This window comes from Acipenser ruthenus, chromosome 40 (assembly GCF_902713425.1).
Source record: "Acipenser ruthenus chromosome 40, fAciRut3.2 maternal haplotype, whole genome shotgun sequence".
NCBI lineage: Eukaryota > Metazoa > Chordata > Actinopteri > Acipenseriformes > Acipenseridae > Acipenser > Acipenser ruthenus.
Genome location: NC_081228.1, coordinates 9,841,350 through 9,858,998, shown reverse-complemented (window position 1 = coordinate 9,858,998; position 17,649 = coordinate 9,841,350). Strand labels below are relative to the sequence as shown.

The window sequence follows — 17,649 nt, the reverse complement described above, 5'->3', positions numbered from 1 at the left end:
TGTAATATTTAAAATAAAAAATATGTTACATAAACTAAATATCTTTTATAATGTTTAAGAAATGTTAGGATTAGACCATGATTATTTCAAACTCGAGAACAAAGATATTTCATCCAGAAAATAGAAAAAGCTTGCTATCAACACACTGCAGGACATCTCTCAAAATGACCACGATCCTTTGACACAGCACAGGTCAGTCACAATTTCAATGCAAAGGAACTCATTTAATTCTGTCAAATAAGACAAGTCCTCAGAATGACTACAATACCGCTACACACTAATAGATTCAGCCAATTGAAGAAATATTATTGCTGCATGCTAAGCCGAGACTAACAGAAGTAGATTGGAGCAAAACCGAAAAAACATCTGCAGAAAAAGAATTACTGTTTTTAAAAAATGTAGAACTAGAGGTGCAAAACAATTACATCCCAAAAGTAGACAAATCTAAATCTAAAACAAAATGGCCAAAATGGTTTAATATCAATTTAAAAAAAAATATTCAGCTGAAAAAGGCACTTTACAGAGCGTTTAAAAGGGACCAAAAACAAAGTACACAGAAAGAGTACTTGGAACTGCAAACGTAAGTCAAAAAGGAAGTTAGAAAGGCCAAGAGAGAGAGAGAGAGAAATGAACATTGCTAAGGGGGCTAACACCAATTCCAAAAAGTTTCTCCAATATTTTAACAGCAAAAGAACATTCAAGAGGATGTCAAATGTTTAAAAGATGCAAATGGCAACATCATAGATTAAGAGAAAAAAATAGCAAATATATTGAATGATTACTATTCACAGATTTTTTACAAAGGAGGATACGGACAACATGCCCCACAAAAAGGGAGACAAAACTGAACCAGATAACTACAGACCAATAAGCCTGACTTCTATTATATGTAAACTTATGTAAACTATAATAAGATCCAAAATGGAAAACTACCTATATGGTAACAATATCCTGGGAGACAGTCAGCATGGTTTTAGGAAAGGGAGATCGTGTCTAACTAACCTGCTTGACTGCATTGGTAAGACCTCATCTAGAATATTGTGTTCAGTTCTGGTCACCTCGCTACAAAAAGGATATTACTGCTCTAGAAAGAGGTCAAAGAAGAGCAACCAGAATTATCCTGGGTTTAAAAGGCATGTCGTATGCAGACAGGCTAAAAGAATTGAATCTTTCAGTCTTGAACAAAGAAGATACGCGGCGCTCTGATTCAAACATTCAAAATCCTAAAAGGTATAGACAATGTCGACCCAGGGGACTTTTTCAACCTGAAAAAAGAAACAAGGACCAGGGGTCACAAGTGGAGTTTGTATAAAGGGGCATTCAGAACAAAAATAGGAGGCACTTTTTTACACAGCGAATTGAGAGGGTCTGGAACCAACTCCCCAGTAATGTTGTTGAAGCTGACACCCTGGGATCCTTCAAGAAGCTACTTGATGAGATTCTGGGATCAATAAGCAACTAACAACCAAATGAGCAAGATGGGCTGAATGGCCTCCTTTTGTTTGTAACCTTTCTTATGTTCTTATCTGGACAACATTAGCCCAACACTCATAAGAGCATCAGAAAGGAGGAGGCCATTCAGAAACTGAGAGCCAGGGACAGAGCAGATAAGCCAGATGAGAATGAGCGAGCTGCTGGATACAGACCTGGCCAGGACCGAGAAAACCAGGTTTCGGCCGCCCCCTCCAGTTTTTGTTCTTTTTATCGCTCTGTGACAGGGCTAGGATCCCTGCACAAGAAAAGGGGGCAGAGCAGAGCCCTGCCATAGAAATGTATTTCTTTTGTTTTGTGTTCTATTGTTTGTGGTTCTTTCAGAGCGGGGTACCCCTCCGCCCCTGTGTGCAGCTTTGTATTTGTGTTTTATGATTTAGTTCTGTAGTTATAAATATTTGTTGTTGTTTTGTATGTTATATTTGTTTTAAAATAGCTTGTAGGAACGTGTGGCTGTCTGCTAGTCATGGTTAGGCTGGCCGGCAGTCGCACACGATTAATAAACTCGTGCAGATTGTGACCGAAGGGTAATAGGATAATAGCTAATTAAACCCCTCGGCCACGGTATAAAAACCTGCAGCTCTCCACATTCCTGGTGGAGAGTAGGTGGGTGTTGAGAGGAGAGCGAGGAGAAATGAAATGAAATGAAATGAAAAAAAATGAAACTAAACGAAACTGAAACTAAAATAACCTAGGAACAGTGACAGCGATTTGCCCAGCCTGACCTGGATTGTGTTTTTCATTTATTTTTGTTTAACCTTTTTATTTGCTCTGTGTTTTTTAAATAAACACGGTGCCCTGCGCCTTTACTGCCTGTGTGTTTCTGGTCCTGCACTCTGGCCTGACGTAACCCTCAGCCTTTCCTTTCACAATCTCTTTCTTTCCTTTTGGGAGTTAGTCGTTAGGATGGTATATTTGCTCGTGTTTTTAGTTTTGATTATTGTTATTTCAGAATCCCTCCTTCAACATGTTTGAACGGAACAAGATATTACTTAAAACGTAAAGGAACTTGTTAAAACGTGTAACTGCAGGCTTCGATTGCCTGCCTTTACAATTATGTTCAATCCTCTCATTTTCAGTACCAATAAATGATAATTTCCCCCTCCCGCTCCAACCCCTACACCCACTGCATCCCCTATTAACTCACTCTCCTTCCCCACCTTCTCTCCCCTCTCAGACTCTGACCTCTCCTCCCTGCTCCAGGGTCACAAACCCACCACATGTGCCCTGGACCCCCTCCCCACTCACCTCTTTCAAGCTGCTGCTCCTACTCTACTTCCCTTCATTTCCTCCCTTCTCAACACCTCCCTCCTTTCTGGTCTCTTCCCCTCTACCTTCAAACGAGCCTCTATCATTCCCCTCCTCAAAACAACTACCCTCAACCCCACCTCCCTCCAGAGCTACCGCCCTGTCTCCATCCTACCCTTCCTCTCCAAAACCCTTGAGCGGGCTGTACACCGCCAGCTCTCTGCTTTCATGTCCAACCACTCTCTGCTCAACCCTCTCCAATCTGGCTTCCGCTCTGCTCACTCCATTGAAAACGCCATCCTGTCTGTCACTAACTCATTAAACTCTGCCCGAGCTGCCTCTGTCTCCTCTGTCCTAATTCTCCTTGACCTCTCTGCTGCCTTTGACACTGTTGATCACTCTATTCTAATATCCTCTCTCGCTGACCTGGGAATCTCTGGCACTGCTCTGGCCTGGTTCTCCTCCTACCTCTCCAACCACACTTACCAGGTAACCTGGCGTGCAGCTACCTCCACACCTCGCCCTCTCTCAACAGGAGTCCCCCAAGGGTCAGTCTTGGGTCCTCTCCTGTTCTTTCTCTACACCTGCTCCCTGGGCCCCCTCATCGCATCCTATGATTTCTTGTACCATATCTATGCTGATGATGCTCAGATTTTCCTCTCCTTCCCCACCTTTGACTCGACCATCCCCTCCCGTATCTCTACCTGTCTGTCTGCTATCTCCTCCTGGATGCACTCGCATCACCTCAAACTCAACCTCTCTAAATCTGACCTCCTGTTCTTTCCCCCTCCTCTGATCTCTCTATCTCTGTTCCTCTGGAATCTACCACACTCTCTCCCTCCTTCTCAGCTAAGAATCTCAGAGTCACCCTGGACCCCTGCCTCTCTTATTCCCAGCAGATCTCCAATCTGCTCAGTTTTTGACTCCACAGTAACAGCTAAGGCAGAGTCTGATCAAGCTTATAATAAGGAAGATTACATTGTGTTCTTTTTCTGATCACATTAAACTGTGATCAGTAATGGCTGGCATGTGTGGAATTTTAGCAGTGTCGCTGGAAACGATGAAACAACTGTATGGCTCTTTTCCACATTAACCATTACAGAATCCTTTTATATTTCTATAGTTCCTCCGATATAACTAGACTTGCTACTTTCCGAATTTGGTGCTGAATTTGGTACTACACTTTAGGATATGTTTAGGAGATTACTAGGGGTCATGAAAACACATCTAATAAATAATTGAAGGTGTTCCTCTGGAAGCTGCGTGTGATGTCAGACAGACAGCAGCCAGGAGCAGCCGCTGCAGCATCAAGCCCTGGGATGCAAAAATGCAACCAATGCCGGGGGGCTGACAGCCGACATGGGAAAACATTGAGAACCACGTAGCACAATGAAAACTCAAGTGGCAATGCATTTCACTCATGATTCCGCCCCTCACAGCTTTGCATCCCGGGTGGCTGCCCCGCTCGCCCCGCCCTAGTTACAGTTCTGATATCACCTTCCATTAATCAGCTAATATCACTGCCCATAAACCAGGTAATATCACTGTCCATAAACCAGGTAATATCATCTTCCATAAACCAGGTAATATCATCTTCCATAAACCAGGTAATATCACTGCCCATAAACCAGGTAATATCATCTTCCATAAACCAGGTAATATCACCTTCCATAAACCAGGTAATATCACTGTCCATAAACCAGGTAATATCACTGTCCATAAACCAGGTAATATCATCTTCCATAAACCAGGTAATATCATCTTCCATAAACCAGGTAATATCACCTTCCATAAACCAGGTAATATCACTGCCCATAAACCAGGTAATATCATCTTCCATAAACCAGGTAATATCACTGCCCACAAACCAGGTAATATCACCTTCCATAAACCAGGTAATATCACTGCCCATAAAACAGGTAATATCACTGTCCATAAACCAGGTAATATCATCTTCCATAAACCAGGTAATATCATCTTCCATAAACCAGGTAATATCACTGCCCATAAACCAGGTAATATCATCTTCCATAAACCAGGTAATATCACCTTCCATAAACCAGGTAATATCACTGTCCATAAACCAGGTAATATCACTGTCCATAAACCAGGTAATATCATCTTCCATAAACCAGGTAATATCATCTTCCATAAACCAGGTAATATCACCTTCCATAAACCAGGTAATATCACTGCCCATAAACCAGGTAATATCATCTTCCATAAACCAGGTAATATCACTGCCCACAAACCAGGTAATATCACCTTCCATAAACCAGGTAATATCACTGCCCATAAAACAGGTAATATCACTGTCCATAAACCAGGTAATATCACCTTCCATAAACCAGGTAATATCACAGCCCATAAACCAGGTAATATCACAGCCAATAAACCAGGTAATATCACTGCACATAAACCAGGTAACATCATCACCCATAATTTAGTTTCCCCAACATTATGAACCTGTATACAACATTTCAGATCAATCCAACAAGGATTATAGTGAATTAAATTAGTACATTTTACCCGTTTTGTGCTTTCTTTAGCTAAACAGGTCAAGAGTGCACTCTTATAGCGCCCATGTATTTTAAATCTAAAACATCCATTTCCCCCACAGAGAGGAGAAAATAAAGGTGATTAAGAAGTTTGTTGAGGAGTACTTGGAAAAGAAGAGGACCATAGTCAAGGAAACCAGGGAGCTTCAAGTGGTTGCTGATGGCATTGAGCCTGTTAGGCTTGCTGTATATGTGGGGACTGCACTTGGCTTCAGCGGTTTGGCAGAAATGCTAACAGTTACAAAAATGAGCCCCACATGTAGCAGTCAGCATAGGGGCTGGTATTGCTGCGGGTGGAGCCGCTGTCCTTGTTGGTGGCACCGCTGCCATGGTCAGGCTTATCAGGAAAATAGAGACTATAAGTGAAAAAGTGGCAACTGGGATCCAAGACATCACTGAATCAGCCAGTTGAATTACTGAATCCATACTAATGTTAGACCCATATCCACAATCACAGTGACTTGGCTCTTAAAAGGGCATGGGAAGCGCACACCAGAGCCATCAAGAGAAAACGAGAATATGAAAATGAGTTAGCCAGTCGGGAAATTAACCTACTAGAATACCATGAAGAGCTAGCCAGGAGAGAAAGGGACATCTGAGGAATAATCGAAGAGGAGTTAGCGATCCAAGAGATCGACCTCAAAATAAGGGAGTGTGTCGAGGAGTAGGCAAGGAAACAGGAAATCGAATTCGGAACTCAGAAATGCCAGGAGAAGCTAGCGAGAAGGCGGGAGCAGTACCTCACCACACTAAGACAGTACAAGGAAGAGGTGGAGAACAGAGAAATGAAGCAATATGTATTTGTAGTTGAAGAAGCTCTTTATCAGGGAAGGGATGCAGAAACCAGAATCTTGGAGTTTCCTGAATGGACGGAGTCGGTGCTGAAGGTAGTGGATAAAATATATTTTGAGATTAAATACTTTGCAAAAACACTATGGTAATGTTGTTTGGTACTGTGTGTAAGCTATCAAGAGCTTAACAAGGTTTGCTGTCATGAGAGATTCATTGTGAGTAAGCAATGTTGAATATTGCATACCCATTTTACAATTAAAATAGAGTTATGCATGTGAGTTGTTAATAATTTAGATTGAAATAGTGTTGAAATAGAGGAACATTCACATCCACAAATGAGGAGGAGTCTGGAAAACCCGGAGGAGCCCCCAAAGGGTTGCTTACTTGGTGAAATAACTACAGCAGCACTCTGACTACCTTTAGAATGAAGAATCATGATTATGTTAAATGTACAAAGTATGGTAAACAAAATGTAGTTAAACCCTACATTAAAATAGACAAAATGTTTGAAAATGTTTTAAAAAATATGTAACCCTTTCATTTTCAATAAATGTTTCAAGCTGGTACATACAGAATAAACACAATCCCTGTTCAGCATGGGTTCAGTGCCAGTGTATGTTGTGTATAAAAGGAGCACATGGGTGGATTCCTGACATCCTCATGAAGAAACAGCTGCTTGGGTTTCTGTGGATTGCTCTGAGAAAAGCAGCAATCACAAATCCAAGCAGCTGTTTCTTCTCTCGTTTCACAATGAATGATAAATTAGCCTGATCAATACCAACCACCCTCATCTGATTGTTAGCATACACACTCACACATAAGTTTTTTCAACATATACATTTTTATATGTCTATTGTCATTATAAAGTCATTACAATTGTGTGTGTTGCCTTTTTAATAATGAATTAATGTTTACAACATTTCGATAAAGCACTTTATCTTTCCCCAGTGTTTAGTAAATGACTTACTTTTCCCACTGTATATTAAAACCAATCTATAATTTAGTTTGCTGATAGAGGAGAGGCTGGCTATAGTGAAGCCATGAAGAGGATTTCCATTACACGAGAGTAGATGTTAAAACTTCATGCTGATTTGAACTCGGCTCTCGCCAAGATAAGCACCAACTAAGATGTAGCTTTACAGTAAACTAATGTGATCCATATGTGTCTCCATCCATTTACGTTTCCTTCCATATGATGATGTAGATATCCTTCTGTCTGGTGTTAATGGCTGAAGTGTAATGCTGGCTCCAGGGATCAGCTTATTTTGCCTCCCTGGCGCATCAGCACACACAACGGCTGCGATGCTGGCTCCAGGGATCAACCACAGTGCGGTCTCCCCAGCGCATCAGCATGACAACCGTCTGGACTGAGCTAAGTAGGGTACATCTCTGGGGTCTTCAAGTGGGCACCTTCCATCCTCAGTGTTTCGTCGACTAGCCCACGACACCTCAAGAGGGCTCGATGGTGATTCTGGCGTCCCAGCATCACCCCCCTCTGACGCACAGCAGGGACTAATGGAGTGAGGTAAGATCTAGATGATCATTGTCCGTGTTGTTTTTCAAATGACAAATGAGATATGAGCCACTTGGCTGACGAATGTTCTGGTAATGGGGGCTCCTAATATTCTTGATGTTTTCAATTTTAATCTAGTTTAAAACTGAGTTCCCTGCCTGAACACCGCTTTGCTAAATATACTTCTAGTTGAAACATTTGTCACTGAATTTTAGTTTTCATGTTTTATATTGTAAAAGAATCTTTATTCATAATTGTACATGTTTTTTATTATGTACAGAAATGTTTTTAATAAATGTTTTGATTACAGATGTAACTGCTCTAGATATTGCTGCTCTAGAAAGAGTGCAAAGTAGAGAGACCAGAATTATCCCGGGTTTAAAAGGCATGTCGTATGCAGACAGGCTAAAAGAATTGAATCTATTCAGTCTTGAACAAAGAAGACTATGCGGTGATCTGATTCAAGCATTTAAAATCCTAAAAGGTATTGACAATGTCGACCCAGGGGACTTTTTCAACCTGAAAAAAACAAGGACCAGGTGTCACAAGTGGAGATTAGAAAATAGGAGGCACTTTTTTACACAGAGAATTGTGGGAATCTGGAACCAACTCCCCAGTAATGTTGTTGAAGCTGACACCCTGGGATCCTTCAAGAAGCTGCTTGATGAGATGCAAACAAGCAAGATGGGTCAAATGGCCTCTTATTTGTAACCTTTCTTATGTTCATATGTTCTGTTTCACTACTGTATGAAATCACCACGGTACACTGGCAGTTTCTGTAATTATTCTTATCATTCTTAGTATTATGCTAGGGAGCGCAGTGGGTGAATGCACAAGCCTGGCTGAATCCCTGTGAAATCTATCAGTGGAAAGATTAAACACAAACTCCTTATCAATTACTTATTTCATTGTAAAACTATTTTAAAATCTGATTGAGGTTTGAGATTGACATTTTCATTCATGACCCCCTACTGCTGTAAGTAAATTAGCAGCGGGAGCCAAAGTATTTAGCTTTGTCTTGAATGATACCGTGTCTAAATGGTGTCAAAGAGGGTGTCGTCCTACTAAAATGTAAGCAAAATATATTGTCAACAAGAGCTGCTTTTGTTGATGTACATTTCTCAAAAGGCTAGACTCTGGAAGCCTATAAAAAAAGACACTTTGGTCTTTAAAACAGCACAGTGCCCTTACTATAGTTTTAAAACCTGTTGTCTTACTTCAACGTTGGTCCGCTATAATGTGTGCTAATCTTACCTAACGTCCTGTCAGCACTTGAAACATTACCACTGCTCCCTTTTAAAATAAATCCCAACCAAAGCCTGAATTCAATTAAAGATTATGGCTTTGGGTTGAATGCTTCTGTTTTATTTCTTAATTCTGTTGTCTATACGTCACAGGCTATTACTCTGTGTTCAGAATGATAGGTTTCCATTTAGAGTTCGAAACAGCACCCATTCTTGCCCCGTGGATGTACAGGAAATGTTAGTTTCGGTTTCCATTTAGAGTTAACAGGATAGCAACCCTTATCTTTCTGTATAGCTTTATATAACCCCTCGGCCAGCCTTGCTTTGAAGTGGTAGTCTAAAGTCCAGATAGAGTGCATTTAAACAGGCACTTCACTGCGAAAACACAACAGAGGAGAAAGACCAAACGATCCACTCAGGTTCTATTTGCAAAAGGTAAAACTGCAGCAGAATTATATATTCGTTACTGGTGGGACATTATATTTGTTGTGCAAAAAAAATAATAATTTTAGAAATTATATTTAATGTTTCTGTATTTCTCTGTACACTGTAAATATTTAAGATTTAAACATAAAATGTATAGATTATAAACATATTTTAGTTTGAACTCGTTTTCTTTAAACTTTGATACTAGCACAGTTTAACGTGTATATACTACTAAACGTGTTCATAAGCTGCTGTATAAAGGTTAGTTCTTGAAACACCTTTTAATCAGGTGATCTGAATATGTAATTTGAATATAAAACAATAAGACACTCAACACACCATATTAACTTATATGAAATACACTTGCTTTGGAGATCACACACGTTATTTTTAAAACAACACTTCAAATAATGTTTTATACAAATTGCAGCTGTAAATCGGATAAACTGTAAATGAAAGACATGTATCTAAGGAATGCCACAAGAATATAGGCAGGATTTTGGAAACCCTGTTTTGTCTGTCTTTGTCATATCATTCTTAAGGCCTCATGCATAAACGGTGGTAAATGACCTGAAATACTGTGTGGTAAGAGAAACCCATATTGCGTGCAAAAATGAAGGTGTGGCCGCTCTATTCACTAATATAATAATATGCACGAATAAGGCGCGCTAAATGATTCATTCGCCAGTCATCATACCACGCGAAAGGCTGCACGCGTTACACACCCTTTATTTTAGTATATGGTCATATTATGGACACTCCAAAGGACGGGTAGTCCAGCTCTCACTTCGCCAGAATGACAGCGACCAAGGAAGCAGCAGCCGGCACCAGCTACCTCTTCAGTGGGTCTGCGTAGGATGAGGGGAGGCGGCCCGGGAATATTCTGCTTTGAGACTGTCAAAGCGGAGAAGCAGAAAATAATTAGCTGAAAACAAATATTTGTTTGTTCACCTTTATCTCCCTCTGGTTTATTTTGAAGGCACTTCGGTACCGAAACGTTGGCTAAATATAGATGTGTTTCTTTTAAAGGGATTGCAAGTGAGTGTGCGGTTTATATCTTGTTTTCTACTTTTAAGAAACGTTAATCTTCCAGCTGCTTATCCGGCGATTTCGACGTGCTGCACAGGCTAGGCACAATGTGTGCTTTAGGCTACTCTGTTGTCTTTTCCATGACAAAAAAGCTAATGTCGAAATAATTCAGTGTAATTCAGGTGTGCCGTTTCAGCAGTACAACGTCATAATGGAAAAAAATTCAGTAGGCTACATCATGGGATTTTTTTTATACAGCACTGTACCTACATTCCTACGCATCTTGCATTGAGATAGCACCACGTTTGGAATCGGAATAAAGGAAATTATTATGTAATAGGCTACAGTTCACGTGCATCCTTTGGTAAGTTGCATTTTCAGAATCATATCATTATGTACAGTAGATATTGCAACACCGTATGTTAAAATATTGCACTTAATCTACAAAACCAACGAAATACATCCTGTGTAGCCTATATTTGACATTTTATTTGTAGTGTTCTTTGGAACACGGGCAATCGTTTAACCTGGAAAAAATGTACTGCAGTAGTTGAAAGCAGATATCCGCGTTTATCATGTTTCCACACAGCACTACTCCTGGTCTGCCCTGTTTGTGTTGTGATTTAGATTTCAATAAGCGCTACTCTTAACACGCGCTGAGACACTTAGTAAAGTTGGAACCTTTAAGTGAATATGGTTTTCATATCAAGTCCCTCCCTCTCCGTATTAGTATTATTATTTGTTTGTAAATGACTTGCACGCCGTATCTTTTTCCACGCGATTCATTTCAGTAACGGGCTGGCGTGGTAAACTGTTTAATGCATGACGAGGCCCTTAGAGATGTCATTGTTTTTCTATGTCATTTTCTGCACATGGTTTACCTTCGCTGTATTTTTCTTATATACTTACTGACATGAGGACTGTTGTATGACACCTGAAATGTATTTTTTTAAAATATTAATAAAAAAAAATGGTAACCTAGGCATGTGTAAAATCAATTGCTGTTGTTATAGAGGTGTTGTCATCACATTCTTTGTCCACTGCATTCTAGTTGTGTGGGGAAATGTTGTATTTGATTTTTAAAAGGAAAGCATGCTGCAATATCTGTGTCTGCTCTGTAGCCTATAGGGGAGGCATTTCTGCACTGACATTGTACCACCCTGATATGCTCACCCCACCTAATAGTTAGTAAGCTGGGTCAATAATGATCTAAGCAGAAACAGCAATAGAGAATCATACAGAACAAACATAAGCAGGTAAGACTTGAAGTATAGGGAAGTGATATCAACTGATAGATGACTAATTGCTTTAGTGATATAAAAACATGCCTTTTGACAAATAGGTGATTACTTTGCTGTTGCAGACTGAGAACAGAGCCAGCCACAGGATACAGCCATGTACCAGCTGCCAAAAACAAGGGCAAACACCTGGGAGTATGAACCCTCTTTCATGACAGGAGAGCTGGTGGAGTTTGAGGGAAGCAGGTAATCTCTTCATTATGAATCACATGTGAAAACTCAATCAATCCCTGATCAGGATCTGTCAGGCTTCCAGTACATCTAAGTCTGTTTATAGATGTTATCCCAAGCACAGAGCATGACCTAGTTTATAAAGAAACAAACTCTTCTTTAATGTCTGATAGTTGTTCATAGGTTATATGTGCCAGGTGTCTCTTATTATAACATAAGTTATGTTGCACAGTCAGAGCCACCCAGCTTGCACAGGATCCTGCATTTTCAGATGTATTTTCAGGATCAGATCCAGCGAACCACACTCTGATCTCTCCCTCCATTTAGTCATTACAGCAGAGAACAAAACAACAATCTCCACAAGCGGCTCCAGTAAATACTGCAGAGCTACACCCAACCAGAGCCCTGGAACACTTATGGGTAACTAGCAAACGGGGAGCTGCTTGGGTTAGTTCAAATGAAAGCTCTGATGAGCCAAGTCCAAGTCCTTGACTTGTTACATACAGAATCATTCGATCTGTGAACTATGGCTGTATCTTTTAAAACCTGCATATCTTATAAAAGTAATTCAGAATTCTGTACAGCATAAATAAGTCCAAAGTTTGTTTCAAGCACGAAGGTATTTCACCACAGCAATGCCTTGACCTTTGTCTGATCAACCTATAGCCTGTCGCAGCTGGATTTCTATTAGAGCATTTTAGTACTGGGAAATGGCATGGATTGCCTGGATTATTATTATTATTATTATTTATTTCTTAGCAGACACCCTTATCCAGGGCGACTTACAGTCGAAAGAAAAAAACATTTCAAAGTCGAAAGCAAAATACATTTCAAATTGCACTGGCCCTACACTTTGCTTGAGTTCTTGCAAAGAAAACAAATTGTTCCTTTTACAAGAACTCCCAGAAACAACATTCCTATCACCTGCGTTCCTTCATGACCTGCAGCATTGAAAAAAATATTAGTGTTCACTAACAGCGATGAACTCCACTACAAATACACATTTAACATAATGTGTGCATCTTTCATGTAGGCAAATGTGAGATCTACAAAGTGATGGTAATACAAATTAGAATTACATTATGTGTACATTATAGTCCCCGATGAAATGTGCTGCAAACTGTTCCAAATTCTTCAGCAAGGGTTTATGAGTTCTGCAACAGAAGTTCTTGAATTCTGCGGTAGCCTTTTAAAAGTTAAAACCAAACACTAGCTTAAATGCATTTAGGATAACAAATCAGAGTAGCTTTTGTCAACCTTTTAGGATTGGTTCATTCGATAAAGAGGACGAACGTAACTCCCTCGGAATCTGTGATAAGTGGATTTCAAGATGCTATTTTATAACATACCATAAACTATACCTCAATTAGCATTCTTACAAGCATTGTGGAAAGCATGTTTCATTTCTTTTTTTTCTCGGGTTTTTAAAGTTTATTACAGTACATACTAAAACAAATAGCAATATGAATACACAAAAACATTTATTGAAACTTTAATAACTTTTATTAATTCAAAAAACAAAATTGTGAGACCACTTTCAGCAGGTAGAAAAGTACAATATATTTCTTCAATAATAAAAAATTGACTGAAAGAAAAGTAAAAATATTTTTTTAAAAATGTTATGCAAAACAGTTTACCCCTGTCCTCATACAAGTGTCTCGCATATTCCCGAGCACGATTGGTTGCTGTTTTATTTCCTAAGTGGTTTTTGCCTCCAAACATGTTTGCTCTCAACAAGTTTATCCATTTTAGCTCAGGATTTTAATAGCCACAGCATGTCAGTGTCTGAAATGAGTTGTTTCCTTTTCCTAAGAGTGGGTTGAGTAGGATAAACAAAGCAGGCATTCAAAAATCTCACTCCGCCACCTTGTGGAATGATTAAAAAACTTGAATTTGTTCTTACGAATACAGGTTAGGCTTGGTGTCATGGAAAATCAATAATTCTGCATCTCATGGTGGATTCTGTGAAATCACAGAGTGATCCACGATCGCGTTTATCACTGGGGACTAACATTAAGAGTGATTTCTCATGATTTCTAATAGTTAAGACACCTCCAAGATGCTGTTCACAGTTCTAACTCTTCTTTGCGTATCCCTTTCACAGCACAGAGCAGAGAATGGAGGAGTTTGTCCAGCTGTTCAAATCCAAGAAGCCGGTGATAAAGAGACACCTCCGAGAACTCAAAGAGATTGCGGATGGCTTGGATGAGGCCAGCATGAACGCAGCCCTTGCTAAGACTATCGGGAGCTTCGTAGGGGCGGCCGGGGGGATCATGACCCTAGCAGGGCTATTCCTGGACCCCGAGTCACCCGCAGCCTGCAGTTTGCAAGATATCGGAGAGAAAGGGGTCACCTTAGGACAGTTTGCCAAAACCGCCACTGATATAACCCAGGCCGTCAGTGAGAGAACACATAACCAAAGAGCAGATGAGATACTGGGGAAGCTCTGTGTGATGACAGGCTAGCTAGAGGGGTTCAAGTTGGACTCTGTGTGGCTAAAGATGTCTACGAGATGACTTCGTATTATGAAGACATGCAGCAAGGCTGCAAAACTGAAAGAGCAGAGGAGATCAGGAGTGTGGTGAAATCTGTAGCCTCAGATCTGTCAAGACTGGAACAGGTGTATCAATACATGAGGCAATGAAGCTTCTTAAAGGAAACGTGATAACATATAGATTCAGGAAGGGCATCAGTAATCTGTAGCCGAGTTTTTCACTGTATTGTGAGGTATATTAAATCTACAATCCAGGCCTTGCACAGAACGGGGTTGTATAGACAATGTAAGCTGTGTCAGAATGCATCGCTGCAGGCTTGTTGACTTAGAACAGGATTGATCCAGTGAGACAATTATATCTGTACATATTAGATCTGTATGCAATAAAAATGATATATATTTGATTTGTAAGTGTATCATGCCTGTTTTATATTATTATCATGTAACATTACAAAACATACAAGTTATATTACATTGTTTGATAAAGTAAAAATGATTATAATGCCAGTTTCAATTCCTTGCAGTACATCAGCCTCCAAAACTAGGAGCACAGCAATCCATTCATTTGTTCAATTAGAGATTCTGAGGCACTATTATTGTTACTACTTAGAAAGATAACGCAGGGAGAAGAGCAGCTATTTGTGTTTTAGATGAGTTCCCATATTCTAGGTATACCATGGTGTTTTGTTTTTAATGTGAGACACAGCACTCTTAATTTACAGGACTGAGCCCGACCGACAGTGATAAAACTGCCATTAGGACAAGGAGATGTCATATCTGGAATGGCTGGACTTTGGTTCTTTATCTTATTCTGTTTAAATGATAAATTGAGGCCTGTGGCAATGTGCCCCGCCCCTGTGTGCATATTATGTGTTGTATGTTACGTGTGTGTGTAAATGTCGGTGTATAGTCATTGGTACACGGGATATAAACGGGTCTGTGTTTCACGTGTGTTTCACGTAGATTTGTATTTAGGCACGAGGAGGGCACAAATCACTTCACGTGCTGGTTAAATGTAATATGTGAGCACGGTGTTGCACAGAATTAATTCACGTGCTGGGATTCAAGTGAATAATTAATTAGTAATTGAATCCCAGCACAATAGTATATATAGACGCACATTTCTTTCAGTCGGGGTTAGGTGTTCGGTGAGTGGAGAACGGGATTGGAGACGGAGGTAAAGATAATAATAATAATAATAATAATAATAATAATAATAATAATAATAATAATAATAATAGGTAAATCTGCTCACCGTGTTTTGTCTGTGTAGTCCGTTTTGTTTGTCTTTTTATTTTGGCGTGTAGTGCCGTGTCCCGTGTTTTTGTGTTTAAAACCTTTTATTTTCCGTTCTGTTTATTAAATGCTGAGCGAAAGCATTCGCTCAGCTTCACCAAACCACACATCTCTGTCTGTTTATTTCCTGCTTCTGGTCTGACGCCACCCACTCCGGCCGTCTTTGTGACAGGCCTCACTGTTCTGACCAGCTATTTATAGCAAGTTTGAACACATAACTATTGTGTGTATAAATTATTTGGAGTGAATATGAAGGTACAGCTAAACCTAAAAGTTAGGTTGCTGAAATCAGAATTAAAAGGGATTAGATTTTGTTACTTGTTGTCGGAAAAGAAATAATGAAACATTAGCGCATAACAGTAAAATCTCTTTTCTAAACTGGGACACTGTGCCTTTAATTAGCAGCACAATTACAGCTTGAGCTCACACTGCTGCAGAGTACATTGGTTCCAGACCCATTTCTTATGTTGTTCATTTTAAACCTAGGTTTTGGGAAGGTAAGCAGGGACTAAACCAATGAAATAAACTGAAGAAGAAGAAGAAGAATGCATAAACCTCAGTGAGGTCAGAACTAAAACAATCATATAGACTAAAAGGATGTTTCAAAACAGGCAATTAATTAACAAGAACAACTCCTCAGAATCCTCCAAGTTATTTCCCAGACACATCAGTGACAATCTGAAAAAAAATCAAAATGCCATTTTTGCCTCTTTCATCAGCTTGTATTTCTTCAGGATCTTCCCACTGATGATCTTTGAAGCAACTTGCCTTTCTTTTTCCGATTTTAGAATATTGTGGAAAAGAAGTACTTTCTTAACCTTATCAAACTGAGATCTAAACTGCTGGGTAGCTTTTGGAGAAGCTTTTGTCTTACTGTTAAGCCTTGATGCCATTCTTTGACATCTTTTTTTATATTTCTCTACCTTTTGTGCATCAGTTAGCAGCTTCCTGGTTTTGAACAGGTTTTCTCTGTCCTTTGGGATTTGCATTTCCCCTGCCTTGCTGATGGGCAGGCAAGTCATCATGTGGTGACGCTGGCGGTGTGTTCACAGCCATGAAACCTTGTACATCTGCGTCTTGTTGGAGTCAGAGTCTTGTTTTGTTGATTTATTTTCCATTTGCGTCTTTGAGCTCTTTGTTCTCTTTTTGATATATATTATATATATTCTTTATTTATTATTTATAATATTCTTTAATTTACCACTTTTGTTTTCTTTTTAGGTATCTTTCTTTTTCTTTTTTAAGAAACTCTGCGTATTTCACAGGATCACTTTTAATTTGTTCCCACTATTTACTTGACCTCTGGGCAGATGTCTTTGGTTTCTTTTTCCTGAAAAAGAATGAAAATATATAGTGAAAATAATGAAAATATATAGATAATAATGAAAATATATAGTAAACAGATGAAGAATGTATTTAAAAATGTATATAATTAAATATTTATATTCACATTCTCTATGATAGGTATTACTGAACTGGATGCAGTAGGGGTATTTGGTTTGCTGTAATAAAATTGAATGGAAAGATAGACTGACAGAGACTGACCTTGCATATAAGGAGGGTGGAGGGGGGGGCATTTTATGATGCACTTACATTGGTCAGTTCATTAAGTTGTAGTTTATGTCCTTTCTCCACAATAAACTTAGTATAATTCAAAATGATATACTGATTAATTGTATTATTGTCATTACCAGCATGGTGGTGTCATTACCGTCACAGTCTAATGTGTGATGGTAATGACACGTTGTGGTAATGACATTTAACACTTTTTTAGGCCTAAAACCTAGGATTTCAGGCCTACTACATAATACTACAGTATCTCTTGGTAAACTTTAATTAATATACCATATATTTAAAATTGTTATTAATTTACACAAGTTACGACGTGATTGGTAATGACACGTAATAAACATAACCCCATAATTGAAAATATTAATTTTTCTTCATACTAAAGACATAAAATGAAGAAGCTCCCTCCATCAGCTCCAGCACTTTGTTGTGTCTTCCTCATTTGCATGCAACCAAATAGATACATTTTTACAACATTTTATTTTTCTGTAATGTATGCTTTGTGATGGTAATGACGGCA

The 17,649-nt window shown here is 39.3% G+C and overlaps 1 protein-coding gene across 1 annotated transcript; it reads left to right on the top strand.

The window, feature by feature from the left end:
* The first annotated feature begins 9,212 nt into the window (after positions 1-9,212).
* Positions 9,213-14,235, top strand: LOC117968836 (apolipoprotein L3-like). The gene is made up of 3 exons (XM_034916639.2): positions 9,213-9,281; positions 11,665-11,785; positions 13,875-14,235. The coding sequence occupies exons 2-3, from the start codon at positions 11,697-11,699 to the stop codon at positions 14,233-14,235; spliced, it is 450 nt and encodes a 149-aa protein (XP_034772530.2). The 5' UTR covers positions 9,213-9,281; positions 11,665-11,696.
* The last annotated feature ends 3,414 nt before the right edge of the window (positions 14,236-17,649 follow it).